Source organism: Equus asinus, chromosome 21, assembly GCF_041296235.1.
Source record: "Equus asinus isolate D_3611 breed Donkey chromosome 21, EquAss-T2T_v2, whole genome shotgun sequence".
Taxonomy (NCBI): domain Eukaryota; kingdom Metazoa; phylum Chordata; class Mammalia; order Perissodactyla; family Equidae; genus Equus; species Equus asinus.
This window is the reverse complement of record NC_091810.1, coordinates 53,817,952-53,837,381: the sequence shown is the minus strand read 5'-3', so window position 1 is coordinate 53,837,381 and position 19,430 is coordinate 53,817,952. Positions and strand designations below refer to the sequence as shown.

General features: G+C 40.1%; 1 protein-coding gene and 1 long non-coding RNA gene across 11 annotated transcripts in view; one reads left to right on the top strand and one right to left on the bottom strand.

Annotated features, from left to right (window-relative positions):
- The window catches only part of LOC106838427 (uncharacterized), a 55,480-nt gene extending 48,126 nt beyond the window's left edge, over window positions 1-7,354 (bottom strand). For both annotated transcript variants that reach the window (XR_011496414.1, XR_011496415.1), the window contains exon 1: window positions 7,134-7,354. This is a non-coding gene — a long non-coding RNA (uncharacterized lncRNA). The remainder of the gene's footprint in view (window positions 1-7,133) is intronic.
- A 38-nt stretch (window positions 7,355-7,392) lies between these two features.
- TOPAZ1 (testis and ovary specific TOPAZ 1) overlaps window positions 7,393-19,430 on the top strand; it is an 80,780-nt gene continuing 68,742 nt past the window's right edge. For 4 of the 9 annotated variants that reach the window (XM_070492793.1, XM_070492791.1, XM_070492790.1 and 1 more), the window contains exons 1-3: window positions 7,393-7,871; window positions 8,335-8,396; window positions 8,712-10,795. In XM_070492793.1, coding sequence (XP_070348894.1) covers window positions 7,523-7,871; window positions 8,335-8,396; window positions 8,712-10,795 — 2,495 coding nt within the window. In that variant the 5' untranslated portion in view covers window positions 7,393-7,522. Of the gene's footprint in view, window positions 7,872-8,334; window positions 10,796-19,430 lie in introns of all 9 variants that reach the window. The other 5 variants (XM_070492795.1, XM_044754655.2, XM_070492794.1 and 2 more) reach the window with 5 other exon arrangements.

The following is a 19,430-nucleotide window of genomic DNA, read 5'->3' as shown; positions in this document are numbered from 1 at the left end:
TCCCTGTGCATCCAACAAATGTGTACTCAGGGCTTGTTCTGTGCCAGGCACTATTTTCAATGTTAGAGATACAGCAGAGCATGGAGAAAGGCCCTGCTCTAGCTAGGGTTTGGGGAAGACTGATAGTGAATAAATACACTGTATGGCACATGTTGAAAGTGCCATGAGGAAAATTAAACCGGGAAAGTGCATGGGAAGATTTTTCTATCTTTGAGTGGTGACAGTGTTGTATTTTAACTGAGCCCTGTGATCCTGGAAAATAGGGAAGGTTAAGAAATACCCCCACCCTCTGTGTCCCAGAAAACAGCTTACTGCAAAGAAACCACCTTTTCCCATATATTGAGATAAGATTCACAAGCACCTCTCTTATTTACCCATGACAAGGCTAGACACAAACTCTCAAAATTCTCTTTCTTTGCCTCATAAATAATTAGCTGAACTGCTTAACCCACTGATCAATTGGAACGAAACGCTTGTTAACCAAACTTTGGTTAAGTTTCTCTCCTTCCTCCAGGTTCCTGAACTTTAGCCTCACCCTGAGTCGGCATGTAACCACCCCTGCGAAGAGGCTGGCCTCAGGCTCAAACATCTACTACTATCTGCTTGCATCACCCTGTCCTCTCACTATGCCACACCTGATTCTTTCTAGCTTTATTTTCTCCTCTCTATAAAATAAAAACACTCTTTGCCTAACTCTGGAGGTGCTTGCAGATCTTATGGTCACAGCATTCTCCCTATTGCAATAGTCTCTTTCCCCCGCTTGCAATAATTCTCCTAAACAGAAGTCTCTCCTTACTAAGTCCAGATTTGGTTTTTGACAATGGTCAAGGAGGGTCTCTCTCTATAGTAACATTTGAGCAGAGTCCTGAAGGAGGTCGGAGAGTGGAGCATATGGATTCTGGCGGGAAGAAACCTTCCAGGCAGGGAAAGAGCAAACGGAAAAGACTCAAGAAGGGGCCGACACGGTGGCGTAGTGGTTAAGTTTGTGCAGTCTGCCCTGGGGCCCCAGGGTTTGCAGGATTGGATTCTGGGCATGGACCTAGCACTTCTCGTCAAGCCATGCTGTGGCAGGGCATCCCATATAAAATAGAGGAAGATTGGCACAGACGTTAGCTCAGTACAGTCTACCTCAAGCAACAAGAGGAAGATTGGCAACAGATGTTAGCTCAGGGCCAATCTTCCTCATGCACACACACACACAAAGACTCAAAGAGAGAGCATGCTCAGCCTGTTCAAGTGACATGAGAAGGCCAGTGGGTTGGAGCACCATAAGGAGAAGGAGAATGATAGAATATTAGGGTGGAGGGATTACAGGTACATGATTATGCAGGGCCTGTGGCCCATCAGAAGGACTTTGGATTTTATTTTAAATGGGATAGGTAACCAGGGAACTTGCAGTTTAATGAATCAGCTTGACTATTACGTAGAAAATAGTGGGGTAAGATTATAAATAGGGAAATCAGTTAAGAGGTTTTTTATAGTACTCCAGACAAGAAAGGAAAGTGGCCTGACTAGGGGACAGAAGTGGTGGAGATGATGAGAAATGGTGAGATTCGGGATATGCTTTTAAGGTAGAGCAGACAGAGTTTGCTGATGGATTGGATGGGGGTGGAGGAGTGGGCCAGTGAGAGAGAAGATTCCAGGTTGAGTCTAAGGTTTTTGACCTAAGTATCTGGAATTATGTAGTTGCCATTTACTGAGCTGGGGAACCTATGGAAGAAGTGGAGGAATCAAGAACTACATTTTGGGCATGTAAATCTAAAATGTCAAATAGATATTGTCTTAGCCTGGACAGAGCTCAAGGCCAGGACGTACATGTAAGTAGTTTATTTAGGAGGTACAGGGGCCAGCAGTAAGAATACGGAAAGTGAAACCAGGAAGGAGGAAAGGCCAATAAAAAGGTATGTTATCAAGGTTGCTGCCATGTGCAATCTTCAGAGATACCTGATAAAATATACAAAATGCCTCCAGGATTGTCTGTCTAAAGGGCAGGGGGCAGGAGCACTTATCCACTAGCTCCCCATCCCTGCTGGTTGAGGTTTCTCCAGGCATGCTAACGCCACTGCACTTCCTAGTTGCCCATGCCCTGAACGAAGCCAGATAGCTGCTCTGGGTCATTGGGGCAATCCCTGGAGCAGAAAGGGAAAACTCTCGGTGAATGCTCTCTGCTAAGGGAGTCAAAGCCTGCAAGGAACATTTATCCTGGTCACTTGGATCAGAGGTATGGACAAATGGATACAGAGCAGGACATGGGGCTGGAGATATAAATTTGGAAGTCATCTGTGTATATAAAAACTTAATAGAATGTTCTCTTGAGTGGGAAAGAGACTAAATAGAAGGAAATTTTTCCTGTTACACTTCAAATCAAACCATAGGCAACCATCCACTCTATCCATTGATAAGCTAGATTTTAACATAGCAGCCACTGGCACAGCCCCCTCCTCTCTGAGGTTATCCCATATTGGATAGCAAAACAGAGATTCCCTCTTCCACAAACAAACAAAATGATAGACTGCAATGACAGCCCTAATTCAACTGGAAAATTTGAGAGGCATAAATATAAGACCCCTTACAGAGATGCTAAAGGGTGGACATATGCACCACAGGCATTCTTAGACGTGCTGCTGCGTGAAGAAGAAGCAGAATAAATTTGTGTTGTTTCAATCTCTCTCTCAAAATGGTCACTTGGAAATGCAGGCGATTAGGCAGCAAACAGAGGAAACACAGGCAATGATTGATTCACAGCACTTTTAAATTCCTTAGCTTCTCATGCCTCTCAGTAAACCGAAGAAATTAGAGTAGATGATTTCTAAGTTCCTCTTCTGCTCACAAATTCCTATTGTGTTCCATTTTGGACTTATTACACTGAGTAATTGAGTTCTTCTGACTCAGTGACACAATCAAAGGCTCTTATGATTTAAGAGCATGGAGTTCCTGGAGCCAGAGGAAAGAGTGGTGCATCATCCTTGGCTGCTCTGGATTTGGGGCCCTCTAGTGGAGAGAAAGTTAATTAAGAGTCTCAAGCCTGGACTTGAATATCTGCGCTCAAGTATTTGGGGCCAGCGATCGATTTTGGTACATTTTGATTTTTCTTTCCAGAGGTAAAATAGGATCATTGATTTTTAACATTTAAAGGGTATCAATATGTTATTCTTTGCTGAACGTCAGATTCAATGATATTCCTGGGCAGAAGATTTACAATCTAAAATTGAATGAGAAGCTGACCCTGGAGAAAATATTGGAAATCCTTGGAAGAAAGAAAAGTCACCATGTCTTGGGAGAACATCAGATTTACTCTTGCTTTATTTAGGTATCCCTTCCAAGATGGTGAAAGAATATTTCTTGACACTGTGGTAGAACAGAAGTCTGTCCTTTCATTCCCTTAGTTCCTTCCACCTGCACCCTTAATTACACGGGAGGTCTTTGACCAGGAAAAAAGAAATTACTTTAAGTATTTTAAACAGAGGAGTGTCATCCAGGAGATGGGATGGAAGAACTGAAAAAACAGGGTTTGGTGAGGTGCCCAGGGGTTATTAACAGCAGAAGGCCACTGCTACCCCTAGGCTGGAAGGACAATGGCACCTCAATGCACCTGGCTGAAACTGCACTACAGTGAGCCTGGCCAGCAAAAGATGGAGTCCCAGAGAAGAATCAGCTGCTGTCTAATAGGCAGCCTGGAGCAGAGAGAAATCTGGAAAAGTCTCCCTTCTCCATTCTCCTACCAGTGTCGTCTACTAGCCAAATCTCACCCAAAGTCAAATGACCCAAGAGCATGGCAAATGCAGACTGCAGGAGCTGACCCCTGTGATACAGAGCAGGGCAGAGGAAGGGTGTGGAATTGCTCTGAATGCAAACTGGCCAAGGACTGGCACAAAAAAGAAGAGAGGTTTTGATATCAGAGCTGATAAATATTAACAATAAGAGGTTTGTTAGTCTTACAGAAGTACACCACGGATCTGTAGGGCCAGCTTCATGGGCAACAACCTGTGTAGTTGTACAGGGCTTTGTACTTGGTTTAATGTTCTGCTGTCTCTGTCTTGAAATCCTTAATTTTTTAAAAAAGGGCCCTGCATTTTCATCTTGCACTGAGCCCTACAAATTACGTAGCTGATCCTGTGCATCAATAATCTACAACTTGTAGTTGTGGAAGGTAGAGAATGTGGCTCTGTTGTCATCTTTCCAGGACAGAACTAGAACCTGCCATGTACAAGGGCCATTGGAGAAGGGGTGACCCTGAAGCTGACTTCAAGGGCTGGGCAGTATTGTTAGCCAGGATCCAGGGGCAAAGGAAAGGGGTAGAAAAGAAAAAGTGTGGAGACTAGTAGAGAAGGGAACTCCCAGGCACCCACATAGGGCCAACTCTGTGTGGACTGAGATGCAACCCAATAGGTACAGGTAAATAAATATTCTGCTCCATCTTCTAGACTCCCAAGTGTGTGAGATCTGCCACTGGGAGGATTGAGTCTTTTCTGGTAAACAACTGTGCCTGCCCTTTCCAGACACTGCCAAGCACAATAGTAGGATTATGATAATCATTTCACAGAAGAGAACAGAAGATCAATAAAATCTTGTATAAACATACGTAATCTCCTTAAGTTTTCTGTGAAAGCAGTTTGGTATGAGGAATTTAAAATCTGTAATAAAGATTATAACTTTCTTATTCAGAACACTCATTGTGCTTGATTTTGCAATTTCCTATGCTACTAAGCTCTTCTCAGTCCTCTTTTATGCATTGTTTAACTGTTTGGGGCACAAAAGTTTTTAAATTCCTGAGCCTGTAGCCGACTTGAAGACCATCTGTTTTGATTCAGACCAAAGAAGTTGGACTGAATTTTTATCTTTATTTTACTAAGATCTTAGTAGCAATGTTTACTTTGAAGGTAGTAAACATCAGAATTATATAGAGTCTATCTTTCAATATATATTGGGGTTTTATTTAACAAATCTACTTAGGATTTACAATCTTCTAGCCATTGTTTTAAGTACTTTACAACTATTAGCACATTTAATTCTCATGAGAATGCTATGAGGATGTAGGGGCAGCAAAACTTTATCTCTACCCATCTTAAGTTCTCAGATGGGCATCTTTAACAAAAAGATGGATTAACAAGAGAAAAACAGTTTATTAATGCACACAGTGCACATCACACAAGAGAAACCTCAGCGAAGAGTAACTCAAAATGATGGCTTAGAACCCTGGCCTACATGGCATCTTCAACAAAGGACAATAAATTTGTGTAGAAATGACAGGACGGAAGAAAGCAGTTTTAGCCTTCCAAGCATGATGATCTGTGGGAAGAAAAATATATGGGAGTAAACTAACGGAGTACGGTTTATTTGCAGATTCCTCTAGTGCCATCTCTAGGCTGGCAAGAGTCTAGAGTCTTCTCCAATAAAGGAGAATTTATCTCCTGACTCTAGGCAGAAAAGGGGGAGAAGGTAGTGAGAGTTTTTCCCGCATTTGCTGCTTCTTAATTGCCTTCAGCTCAAAATAATTTTTATGTCAAAAGGCATATTTTGGGATGACATATTCTGGTTTCCTTCTGGAGATACTATTGTTCTATTTTACAGATGAGGAAACTGAGGCACAAAGTACACTTGGAATGAGCATGTAGTCTGAAATCCCTAAAATAACTTTTTCTAAATTCTGCTATTCTTAAACTGGTTTCCCTTTTACTGGGAGTATTTACAAGCAAAAAGAGACAAGAAACATTCCTAGATTCTTTACACCTCCTTTACCTAAGTTCTATTTTATAGATGCTCCTAAGGATGCTTCACTTAAACTGCTCACCCAAACTGCCACAGTATTCACTCTCAATGCATCACACCTACCATCCTTTAATGCATAACACAAATTGTGTTCAAAATCACCAAGTTCCTCTTTAAACACACAAAGATTAACAGAAGATATCTGTGTCTCCCTAGGGAGACACACAAGTAAACAACTGAAAGAAATGTGTGAGCAGACACACAGGAACACCTGACCCATCCAAGTTTAAGGAGAAAGGCAGCAGGGAAGCTGGTGATCCTTGCACTGATTCTTGAAGGGAAATATGTAGTTCACCAAGCAGACAAGCAAAGGAAGAATTTCCATGATTAGCATGTAGAGAGGCACAGGCATGACAGAGCATATGAAATCTAGAGAACTCTAGTAGCAGTCCAATGTGGTTTTAGTGCAGGGTAGGTGCGGTATTAAAAGATAGTTAAAAAAAAAAAAAGATAAAATCTTGACTCTCATAGAGGTAAAAATGAACATGTGTTAAAGATTTTATGTCTGTCTTCAGGCAGATTTTATAACCACCAGTTCTTTGAACAGGCACATTTATACATCAGGAATATTGAAATGAATGTGCAAATGGAGGCAAAACTGGCTGCTTCTACAGCGGGAGCGAGAAGTCAACTGAACTTCTACAGGACAGAGTTTGCGTGTCTACAAACCATTATTTTGCACTGCTACCACTTATTTGCAACTTATTTGTTGTAAAACAGCTCCCATAGAATCAGAACCAGATAATGCAGAAGCGTGACTCCTATACATAGTTTTCCATTGAAGCACAACTTTTCCCCTACAGCGACAGCAAGAGACAAAACTAAATGTTCAGGGGCCACATCAGAAAAGAGCTACAAACACCACACCAAACAGTTTGGACTTTCTGTTGGTTTTAATCTTTGAGCAAAGGAGTTCCTGAAGAGTCAAGGTGGGAAGTGCCAAGATCCCTTTTCACTGGAGGGGCATGGCCTGGCAGCAGGTGGAAGAAAGGATGAAAGCATGACTAAGATTTAGGAGGCTGATGCAGTAGGACAGTCAAAATCTGAGAGCCAGAGCCAAGGTAATGGCAAAGGGGAGAGTGGCTGACAAAAACAAAGTAGAATGAAGCAAACCTAACGACAGCGGTTGCGGCAGATGAAGTGGAAAGATGCGTGTCTCTGATGGTTTCTAGGTTTCTGGCTTAAACAATTGGGTAGACGGTGGCGCAACCACCAAGACAAGAAAAGCAAGCCTGTGAGGAGAGAGCAGCTCAGTTTAGCACATCCAGAGTTTGAGGCGAGCATGCAATATCCAGGTGAACATATGCGGAAGGCACTTGGAAAGGGGTCCCAGGAGCTTTGGGGTGGAGTTACAAGGCACTGACCTACAGCGGTCTTTGCCAGCAGCCAGGAACGAGCGGCAGCAGGTGGGCATGACAGCTCCCAAGGGTTCCGGGAGATTCCTGCATATGCAAAGACACGACGGAGGCCCGCAGGGAGCTCCCACCACAGCCCAGCCAGGCGCAGCGACGCCCAAGAGGGCGCCAGCCGCAGAGGCTCGCGGTCCTTCCGCCCGTTGGGCCCTGCCGCGCCTTCCAGGGCTAGACGGCGCGGGCCCCACTTCCGCTTCCGGCCCCGGGCCTTGGTGGTGGGCGGCGCCGGGCGGGGCTGAGGGCAGTGGGCTCCCGGTGGCTGGAGCAGCCTTCTTGCGGCCACTAGGCTCTTGCGAGCGGGTGTGGCGGCCCCGGCGGGCAGGGCGGTGGGCTCGGGGCGGATGCAGCGGTCCCCGCCCTCTGGCCCCGCGACGGCCCCGGGGCGTGAGGGCGACGCGCGAGGCCTGAGGAAGCGAGGCCGGCGGCCAGGGCCTGGCGAGGCGGGAGGCTGCGGCCCTGAAGCCAGGGAGCGCGAGGAGAGCAGGCAAAAGAGGAGAATGGTGGCCCGGGCGTCCGGGCCAGAAGAAGTGGAAAGTGACCCGTCGGGTGAGGCGTCCGGGGCTGGGAGGGCCGCGGTGAGGCGCCGTGTGGAGGGGCCGGGGGGCCGGGTGGGCCCTTCGGTCTCGTCCGACGGGCCGGGCTTAGAAGCCGCGAAGGAGGCGAAGCTCCCCTTGCAGACCGGAAGACACAGTAAGAGAGCGCCCGGGTGGGGGGCGGGCTCCCTTCCCAGCCCTTGCACCTCAGCCTGCTCCACCCGTGTTGACCGCTAGTGTTCAACCTAAATCTGGCTGTGTGGCCTTTACTCTGTACGCGGTTGACCAGGAGGGGGGCAAAAACAGGAATTCTCATAAAAGCTGTTTGCCCCCTGAGGAGCCCTTGGTTAGAATTACTATAAAAGGAATTCCTCCTGGTCGTCCATTCTGGCTGGTGTGAGATGATGATGCTAGAGGTTGTTCAGCTGCCTTAGAATTTACAGGTTTGTATGTAGTTCCCTAATAGAAGTGAGGTCTTTCATTTTAAAACAAATGTATATTTCCATACAGCTATTCAGGGAAATAAAAATGGATGGCTTCACAATTTTTTATTTTAAGTGATACTGCTTTTTCTTCCTCAATATAAAATCTTTTCTGGTATGTTTTGTTGTTTTGATCAGCCAAGGAAAAAAGAAAAGTTACTGAAGCCTCAAGTGAAGATCCACAGCCAGGGATTGACCTGGTAAGAAAGGAATCATTAACCAGTTCGGAATCTTTCCAAACAGTGGAGTGCAGTGAATTTCAAAGTATGGCTTTCTTGCAGTCTTTGGGTAAGGAAGGTTTAGGAGAAGGTATTAAAAGAAGAATTCGAATTAAAAGCTTAGAAAGCCCACCTTCCGAAATAACGGAAAATAAGGCTACACAAAATATTAAGGTTGAATTCCAAGATGAACTGTACAAGAATACTTCGAAATATTCTTGTAACAGCTTGTCACCTGGAGTAGAAAATAATTCTGTTTTAAAATTACATGATTGCAATTGTTTCCCCCATTCCAAGGGTTGTAATGATGAAAATAACCTCGAGTATAAACCTGATGGTGGATGTATGTGCGTACCAGAAAACTCCTCGAAGTTAAAGAACGAAAACCTTAGCAGTCTTGCAGATAAGAGTGACACAGATAGTATTCCTCAGCTTTTACAAACTGAAGAAAATTTAATGGGAGTAAATCAGTTATTGCTTGAAGAAACGGATTTATACCAAAGTAAAAATAATGGCTTGCTTTCCTGCCTTCAAAGTGAAGAAAATAAATACTCAGTAGAGGAGAGCGATGTTGGGAGAAAACCCAGGAAAAGGATAAAGGTGTCTGAAAAATCAGATGAAGTGATTATTGAGATGAACTTCTGTAATGTGTATAACAAGTCTGAGTTGGTGTTACAAGAAAACCAAATGAGTGCTGAGGGTAAGGAAGCAGAGACTTTGGAGGCTAAAAAAAATCCTTTGAAAGTTTTGAGAAAAGTAAACCCTAATACCCTCTCTCCAATGGATCATTTGTCACATTTTCCAGAAACAGTAGGAAAGAAAACAAGTCCTGAACATCATGTAAATGCTGTGTTTCAGAAAACCCTCCAGCCACTTCTGAAAGAAGAAACAAAGAATGCTTCAGAGCCCCTAGGATGTAAAAGCGTGGAGCCAGAAGAGGATTTTAAGTCCGTGAAAAGCTCAGTAGTGAAATCACCTAGTGATTGCCATTCAACTGAAAAGGAATCTTCACAAGAAGACTTGAGAAATGAAGCTGAAGAATCGGAGTTAGGCTGTCACAGAACAATACCAATGACTGGTAAAAGAACTTGGCCATGTTATTCATGTGCTAGAATATCTGCCCAGTGTTGGAAAAAGGCTTCCCTGCCAGAATCAAATTACTTTCTTCCTGGGTCTCAGGAAGGCTTGAGGCAAGATGATTTTCTTAAACACCAAACAAATCAAACTCATTTTACTAACTCCAAATTATTGTTAGAAGGTTCTATAACAGAAACAAACAGTGAATCTTCGAGTGAAGAAAAATTGGATTCTAATTTAAATTGTTTGTCTTCAGTCTCTGCAGTAGAACCTACTTTAATGCTTATAAAGGAACCTATAATCAGTGATGATAAAAAAATGAAGTCAGAGGAACCGAGCAGGAGTGGGTCAGAGGTAGTTTCTAATACTACTGAAGATACTCAGTTAACTAATGTGACTCAAAATTTAACAGGAAGTAAAAAAAAAGATAAAGGGAATTTAGCAAAACTTAATTTGACAATGGCTTCCCAGGACGGCCAGGAAACAAATAACTCTACAGGCAAAACTATTCATCGAAAAGCGTGTGTTGCTAAGCAAACACGTGTGGTTCCAGACTTGGTTAAAATATTGAACACAGGACGGCTCACTAATTTTAAAATTCCATTACTTAAGAATAAAACAGAGAAAAGAAAAGAAATAAATGCCAAATCATCAGAGAGAGAAGCATATAGTCCCCTAGAGCTTCTGGACAGTTTATCTGGAGCAGAGGTAAGGCAGAATAGGAGTAAAGAAAATGTGTCCACAGCAACGTCAGGATCTCAATCTTTGAGCATACAAAATAGTGTAACTGCAGTGCAAGCTAGTTCTGACTTCTACTGCCGTAAGAATTCCTGGAATATTTCTCCAAGCTTTTTAAAGCAAGGTAATAATAATAAACCATCTAACCACATCTCTGAACCAGGCAATATTGTTGCTAATAAGGAAGCTGTTTCTCTCAGAATTGAAAATAGTACTTTTTCTTGTGATCCTGGGTGTGTAGAGAAAAGTCCTGCCTTCTGCTCTAAGGAACAAGAAACATTCGGACGAGTTTCCTCTGAAGTTAGTGGTAGAAAAATGACTAAGAACTTTTCAGAAATTAAAGTGGGGTTTCCAGATATTCTTAAAGCATATGAAGATGATGTCCTCTTAATTGATGTAATTCAAGATGACCCAGACCTCTTTGGAGTCTCCAATGACGGGGAGCTCTCATGTACTTCAGAGGTTCCCATGATAAGCCAGGAGCTCAATGTTGTTGAAGAGCACCAGTCAGCAGACTTCAAGCATGTGGAACTCCCAGAAAAAAAAGAACCAAGTGATGACTTGAGGTATGCATGTTCAAGTATGCCTTTTGGTGCAGATTATTGTTGGGGGTTTCAAAACCACTTGCTGCTGTTAGGTGTCACTAAATTTATGGAGTGATTGTTGAAGGTCTTATTTTTTTTAACCCAGTTATTAAATGTAGTATAGCATATTATTCCTGAGACCCGGAAATGTCATTATGCTAAAACTTGAGTTGAAATAGAGCATATGTATCTTGGAAATTATTATGGAGGAGATTAGCTGTTCACAATTTAATATGGTGGTTTATAAAGTGGCTTTTTAAATTACTGAGATTGCTTCTTTCAGAAGTCAAATTTATTTTTCTATGTCCTTTAATTATTATAAATATGCAGATATATTTTTATTTCAGCCAAGTTACTTATTAAGAACAATGCTATATATTTTAACCCAGTTTCTGTGGCTTCCTTGTTAGATAAAAAATTTATTTTTCAGGGAACAGAGAAGCCTTGGAACAGTTTATTTAAAGTAATTAGGACTTGAGTGTAGAATCAAAAGTAAAACTAATTTTCAAGGCAAACAGCATAAAGTTTCTTTCCTGCTTTTGCTTTTAAGTTGATGGTTTTAAGGGATGATTTAGCTGCAAAAGAGGGCGAGTTTGCCTGAGGCAACTTTAAATGGAGCCAAGTAGTAACCTTCATGCTCAGGAGCTTGATCTATTGTGGTTGGCCCAAATTTTATTTAATATTATGTCATATTTTACTAAAATCTTATAATTCTTCAAGCTCTAATTTATACTTATATGTTACAATACGAATATGGGAATGTTTTGTGAACAGACTCAAAAGGAAACATGGAAAAACTTTCTACTAAGATTCAGTGGTACATGACTTAAATTTCTTTGGTATTTATAAATTTTAGTTACTTTTGTGAGATCATATTGTTCTTGACGTTCTTATTGTTTCTTTGTACCAAACGGAAGACCAAGAGCTTTATCTGTTATTTATTTTTGACAGTATAATGTGGTAGGATGGTAACCTACCCATTTTGAAGATGGAAAAAATGAAGATGACAACTTATTGCTTGTCCAAGTTCACACTACTAATAATAGAATCTGGATTTGAACTCAGTCCTGTCCTACTTCAAAATTAGTGGTTAAGAGCTTGACCTGTATAATCTGACCCAGGTTTTTGAATCTTCTCCTTGCCACCTAATAACTGTGTGACCTTTTAGGCAAATTATTTTACCCTGTCTGTAAAAAGGGAAGGTACTTGCCTCAGGGTTGTGAGGATTAAATCAAAGAATGGATGGGAGGGGTCAGCCCAGTGGCACAGTGGTTAAGTTCTCACATTCCTTCGGCAGCCTGGGGTTTACCAGTTCAGATCCTGGGTGTGGACATGGCACCACTTGGTAAGCCATGCTGTGGTAGGTGTCCCACATATAAAATAGAGGAAGATGGGCACAGATGTTAGCTCAGGGCCAGTCTTCCTCAGCAAAAAGAGGAGGATTGGCAGCAGATGTTAGCTCAGGGCTAAGCTTCCTCAAAAAAAAAAAAAAAGAATGGATGGGAAAGGTTTTGGCATGGCACTGGGAGAGTAGTAAGGACTCAATAAAAGGTAGTTATTTAAAGTGATTTTAATTCGTGTTATACCATGCTTCCTTTGAGGAACACAAAGGGAAATTAGAGCAAATCTTGGGTTCAAGAGCAAACATCTCTCTTAGCTAACAGGATGTTGATAATGAGTTACAGCCAAAGGTAGAAAGAGAGAAATGTGACTTGGACAGGAATTTTGGTTTTCATTCTTTTTTTCTCCTTAGAATAATGACTGATTTTGTAAAAATGATACATGTTCATTATATTAAAAGTGTAAAAGGGGGAGACTTCCGCCACCCAAAACAGCAAATTAATTGCTAACAATCTGTATGCATCATTCCAGATGTCTATCGAGGTATATACATGGATATAATTTTAGAAAAATTGGATCATGCCGTCTTTTTTACTAAAAATATTTCATTTTATTTACACTTAATTGGGGTGTGGGGGGATGAAAATGAAACTAAAGAAATTACTGAATCAGTATACTTCTCTACCACAAGAAATTAGTTCCTAAAGGGCTCTGTCAGGTTAATAAGAAAGATTAATTAAAACTTTGAGTTTTATCATCATGACTTTTAAAAATCATGTTCTAACTTCTGACAGTAGCATTTGCTTTCCTGACATGAAAGATGAACATATCAGTACACATTCAGTTTTTCTCCAATCTTGCCCCCCACATTTTTGTTAAAAATGTTTTATATTGTTGAGCCTTGTGCTATTTATATTCTCTTCAATAATCTGAAGTCCCAAAGACTCTTAACTCTTAGTTCTGTATTTAAACTGATCCAGTCCTTGCCACCAATCTTTTTTACTTTAATCTTGACTAGTTGATTAATTTCTTAGTTGGCTAGATTTCAGGGCAATGTTTTTTTCAAGAAGGGTTTGTGATTGCTGTGTTCCCTAAGGTCTTGTGTGCATAGATGACTGTTGTCTAAGAGGAAATTGGGTATAAAATTCTAAGTTTACGTTTTTCCTCCTCACAACTGTGTAGTCATTCCTCCCTACTTTCTGGCTTTGAGAGTTGTAAAGTGGAAAAGTCTGAGGCCAAACTAATTCTCTACTGCCTCTCTCTAAACTGCCTTCTTTTTTTTCTTTGTCCTTCCTACTTTCTTTCTTGGGGCTGGGAATTATGTGTCAGTTTTTCCTGGACAAGGTGAACCATTTTGGTTTTCAGTATCATATTTACTTCAGATAATTTTTCTGTTACTGTCTTTGAACTTCATTTCCCTTCACTTCAAAAGCACAAATTATACTTTTATTGGCTCTTCTTTTTCTTTCATATCTACATTTGAAATTTTGGTTTTTAACTGAACTTGGAATTTTTCTAAGTACTTATTTTAATATTTTTTTTCCTGCACTGGAAATAGCAGTTTTACAATCATCCACAGTGCAAGGATAAACCTTAACAGAGAAAAATGGACGCACAATAACCAGAGGGCCTAATAGTTACACAGAAAGTTGTTAATCATTCTAGAACTAAATGAAGCTTAAAATATAATTTCAGATTTCACCTCTGTCCTTTTTACTAATCAGTTGCTAGTTCATATACTCCTTTTTCTTCACTCTAAGACACTAACAGGTTGGAGCATGGTGCAATTTCTATTTTATAGGAATGGAAATTAAAGATGGGAAGATTAGATAGTGCCTAAAGTTCTGGACTGCCTCTTATTGCTAAAACAGGTAGACAAACCTGAGTTGATTTCATTGTTGGGGGAAGGATACTCAGATCTGGTTAGGGAGAATTTGTGAGGTGATTAAGTTACGGTAGAATGCTTGTTCATGGTCAGTCTCTGCAGTGGGGAAAGTCTATGTTAAAATCCAAAGCATTAGAAGCATATTAGAACTAGTTCACTAAGACTTATACTGATGATCTTGGAAATATATGATGGGTGGAATTAGTAAAACTTTTGAATTAGCCTGTAAGTATAGTTGGAGATCTGAGAATGTCTATGACAGTTGGTGCTGGACAGTTAAACTGTACTAGGACATAGGATTACCTTCAATCATGATTTTATTATATGCTAAAATATCAGTTGAGTGATACTATACAGTGGATCATTTAGATTTTTAAGAATCTGCCAGATATTCAAGAGAATTACTATATAGCTGAGGGGGAAACTAATATGTTTGAAACAAAAATATATAAGCTAAGGTACTAAGAATACTAGTATATATAAAAGAGTGATGAAAGGGAATCTTGGAAAAGACAAAATTTGTACTGATCCTTGAAGTGTGGATTGATTTAGGTTAACAAAGGGGAAGAAGGAAAAAAATTTGGTGGGGGAATAAAAATAATGAGAATATAAGCAAAAGGTAAAGGTAAGTTGAATAAGGTTGTGTAGGGTAGATATGAAGCATTTCCTGACTCCTTCAGGCAGAGTTAGGAGCCCTTCTCTGTTCCCCTAGCACCTTTTGCTACCTCACTTATGGCACTGATTTCATGATAATATAATTTACATTTCTCTTACCTGCTAAATTGTTGGACTTCTTGAGAGTAGGAAATGTGCGTGTCTCATTTACCTTTCTAAGCCCAGTCCCTCATGCATTGAGTCAGGGGAGAGAATTAAGGTTTCAATCCCTACTATATTGTAGGCTATTTCTCAGGCATCTAGATTGGAATATATGTGTAAACGGTGACAGTGAGTCCTTTCTTTCTAAAGCAAATAGGTGATGAAAAATAATGGGAAATAAGATTTGATAAGTAGGGTGATGCCCAATTAAGAAGGTTGGAAAGTTAGGCAGCAGAATTTGAGCTCAGTACAGAATTGATGCTGGTGATCAGTGAGGAGCTGTTATACCACCTTTGCAACTTGGACTTAAATCCCTAAAGAACCATTGTATATTCTAGAGCTGGTAAATAACAAACACAAACTTCTATGGGGGAAAATTCCTGGCACCAATGCACAGAAAATACAAGCTTACCACTTTTGCCCAGATATGTGAATCCCATTAGATCCATGTCTAGCATGGGTCTATCCCGGACAGATTATGTCATCTCGAGTAATCAACCCCATTTACTTTCTCAGGATCTGATTTAAGCTCAGTTTGTTTCTCAAGAGATTGGCCTTCAAGAGTAGTAATCACCAGTTTTACCATACCAAATGACAAAAAGTCCAGTTTCCAGCAAAAGTAAAGGTCATTCTCTTTCTCTCACTCATATATTTAGACTCCTTGGCCTGTCTTTTAAGAAGCTTACCTTGGTCCATTCTCCCTTTTCACTGAATATCTGAGGCACTAACTGTAGTGCAAAATTTTACACTTAATTGTAAGAACTAATATTTGGTGTCTACCGTATGCTAGATAAACTATTTATATTATCGCATTTAGTGGAACAATTCTGAGGTTGAAACTGGCCCTATTTAAAACTGAGCCAAAGTAATTAAATTTCCAAAGGACAAGCAGCTAGGAGGTATCAGAGCTGGGATCTGAACCCAGGGCAACCTGCTGCAAAGTCTGTCTCCTCCCCAAAACAGCATACTGGAAGAGTGGTATTTTGCTTCTTTCTGTGGCTTTAATTTGATTACTCTACAGACTGCCACAAAACATTTTGCTTTTGATCCCTTTCCTCTCTCATGTCTTCCTCCTCTTTAAAGGAGCAGGTGGGACAGTATGAAGACGCGTCCTTCTGATTTTTACTTTTTTCTCTTTCAATCCACATAAACAATTGTTTCTTGTCTTTGGTGGAATATGTGGTATTGTACTTGATGGAGTAATCATTTGTAATATCAGGAGACATAGCACCTATCATCAGGCTAGGGAAACTCTGGCCGAGTGAATTGGATACTGTAATATTTCTCTGCTTTTGCCCACTGCTATCTGCAGAATAATTGCCCTAGTCTAGAAATATGTGGCAGTCCTTTTCAGAAACAGAGTATGTGAATGTATAGATAAATGAACATTGACCACAGTCAGCTAGTTAGCATCTCAAAAGGAAGCAATAACATTCTGAATTTTTCTTGGGCAATAGTTTTCAAACTTGTTATTCTAGTAATTATTCTAGAGCAGTCATCTTCAAACCTTTTTGTCAATTCCCTGTAGTACAGATACATTTTACATTACAATTCGGTACATGCCTATGAATATGTGAAACAGTAGATTTACAAAAACAATATTTTCCTACCCCAAGTGATGTAATATCATCTTTTGTATTTTATTCTGTTTTATTAAAAAAAAGTCCTGGTTGAAACCCATTAAATTTCATCACCCCCTTGAAAAATGCTATGATAGAGGATAAACTTGGTGTAGTCTGTGTAGTTCTCAGAAGCCTCTCTTGTTCCCCCCTCCTTTTTGCTCAGATCTTCTCTTCGCATCTCTGTACTTCTTTAGCCCCACCCAAATCTGTCTCTGTTTCTCTCCTTTCTTCCTCTACACTTTATTTTTTTTTTTCACTTTTCACTCCAGCAAGGCAGAACTATAACATTCCACTCCAATGTAAAACTCCAGTGAAAAATATTTATGTGGATTACAATTTTTCTTATGTTATTATTTTTTAATTTACATGAATTTAACCTCTCTGTTGTCTCAAAAAAACTAAATTGCTTCTAACAAGAATGGCATGTACAATTTTATCTTCCTTGTAAGTTAGTTATTCATTGTAAAAAGTTCCTCACACTTATAAACTAAACCAGAAATGTTATCTTAATACTTTGAAATTAAAGCAATACACTTGCTATACCCATTCGTGTTTTTTGTTTTGTTTTGTTTTTTCAGGAATAACCTTTTGTGTGTCTGGAGCTATACCTATTTATAAATGAAACCACAAAAACATCCCTCGATTCTTCTGTATTTATTGAGTCACTTAATTCTATTCATGCTATTGCCTTAATATCTCAGTTTTTCCTTCCTCTGCATTCTCACTGCTACTATCTTTTCATCTTTCTCCTAGCCTATTGTAATGAGCTCCTGGTTAATCTTCCTGAACTCTCTTAGTATACCCTTCCCCATGGTAATATTCTGAAGTAGAAAGTGATCTGCTAGTGACTTCTTACAGTGCTTTGGTCACTTTCAGCCACCTGAGGATAGAGTCTAAATTGTTTGCCATTGCTTTTTAAGGCTCTTTTGTGGCTCTGCATCCATTCTCTTTTTGACAACCAGAGTGTTGGGTGGGGACAGAAAGTGACGTGAAAGGCTGATAAAAGATAAGCGCAGCAGGCAGCTCAGTGTTTCCATACTATGTCATGTACTTGAATCCTTTTGCATATGTTTCTTTATCTGAAAGTCCCTTTCTTTTCATTCAGTTATCCTTCAAATCACATCTAAGATGTTATTCTAGGGATTTTCTCCAATAGTTTTCTTGGCGCATATCTCAGTGTATTATGTCTGCTTGGATGTGAGCCTCCCCCTATACCGGGAGTTCCAAGACAGGAGAGAAGCATCTTCATGTGGGTCTCCCTAGTGTCTGGCCAGGAGAATGTTAGGTGCTGAGTATATGGACAGCAACTAGACATACATGGGCCTTGTCCTCACAGAGCTTTTAGTCTATCAAGGGAGGCAAATAATTAAGCAAATACAATAAAATATGATGGGAGATATGCAAGATGTTAAAGGCTTCCTGATCAAAGTAACATTAAGATGAACACTGAAGGATGAATAAGAATTAGCCAATAGGTGAACAAAGGTGAGTAGAATTTTGTCGTAGATTGAAGTAATAGCCTAAATGAAGGCCCACAGGGAAGAGCATGTCACAACTGAACAGCAGAAACAATGTCCCATGACTTAGGGTTCAAGTGGCAAGAAATGAAGCTACAGAATGTGCAGAAAGCTCAGTTATGAAGGACTTCACAAGTAGGATGACCTAGCATTTATCTTCTGAATTGGAAAATTTTTAAGAGAGAAATGGGGAGCTATTAATAATTAATATGCCGGGATTACAGGCATAAACAGACCATCCTAGATAAACTAGAATTCACGGTGAGTTTGAACTTTATCCTAAGAGCATGTGGATTCACTGAAAGACTTTTAAGTAGAGAGAGAATTTGATCAGATTTACATTTTTAAAATTATCATAGCTCTGGTGTGGAGAATAAATTGGCAGGGAACTATTTTAATAATTAGACCAAAAGGACATGGTGATTTCAAACAGAAATGGGAGTAAATCTGAGAGAGGTTTAGGAAGTGAAAATTGATTAATCAGATGAGGGCAAGGGCAGAGATAGGAGTTAAGGATGAAACTCTTATTTCAAAGAGGGGTGTTACAGTTCTCCTACATGGAGGGTCAGGATCACGGATAGGTGCTGGTCATGAGGTCAGATTTAGACATGTTGAGTTGAGGAGACCTTTGAAATACTGAAATGGAGATATTCTAGTAGACAGATAGAAGTCTGAAAACATTGGAATTGGGGGAGGAGATTTGCATACATATATGTCTTCTGTTTTATTATTTTCCCATGTAAGTTGTATACTTCTGGTTGTTTCTAGGGTCTGTGTCGGGGGGAAATACCTCATGTTTTCCAAAGACTTCAAAGAATGATATATATAAAATGTTATGTTTTGTTTTCCTCTTTCTTGGCTAGGAAGTAATCCTTAACTAATGAGCAGTTATAGAGCTGTAGGATAGGTTTAATAAAACCGATTTATTAAATGAATAAATGGTGGGATTATGGGTGTTTATTATATTTTATTCTGTGTACTTTTATGTAGTTTTGTCTAAGTTTCTAAAATTGGAATAGCGTTAGGCCATTTGTTTTTGAGTGGCTCCTGTAGATGTAGTTTTCATTTGTTGAGCCTATGCTATTTGTTTTAAGGACATTTTATCTCATTTAATCCTCACAATAACCTTGTGGGTAGGTGGTATTCTCATTTTACAGATAGACTCAAAAAAGTTAAATAATGTTGACACAGTAAGTGGCAGAACAATATTTGAACCCAGGTTGGTCTAACTCTGATCTCCATAACCTTGACTTTTAGACCATATGTTGTCTTCAGAGACTACAAAAAAAGCTCTCACACTGCTCTCAAACTTTTCTTCTTTTTACATTGGCAGTAAGACATACATACACATGCTTGAGAGTAGAAGTTAAACATTGTCTTATATTGGTGTAATACTTTAAAATTTTTTTAAATGCTTGGTATATGTCATCTGGTTC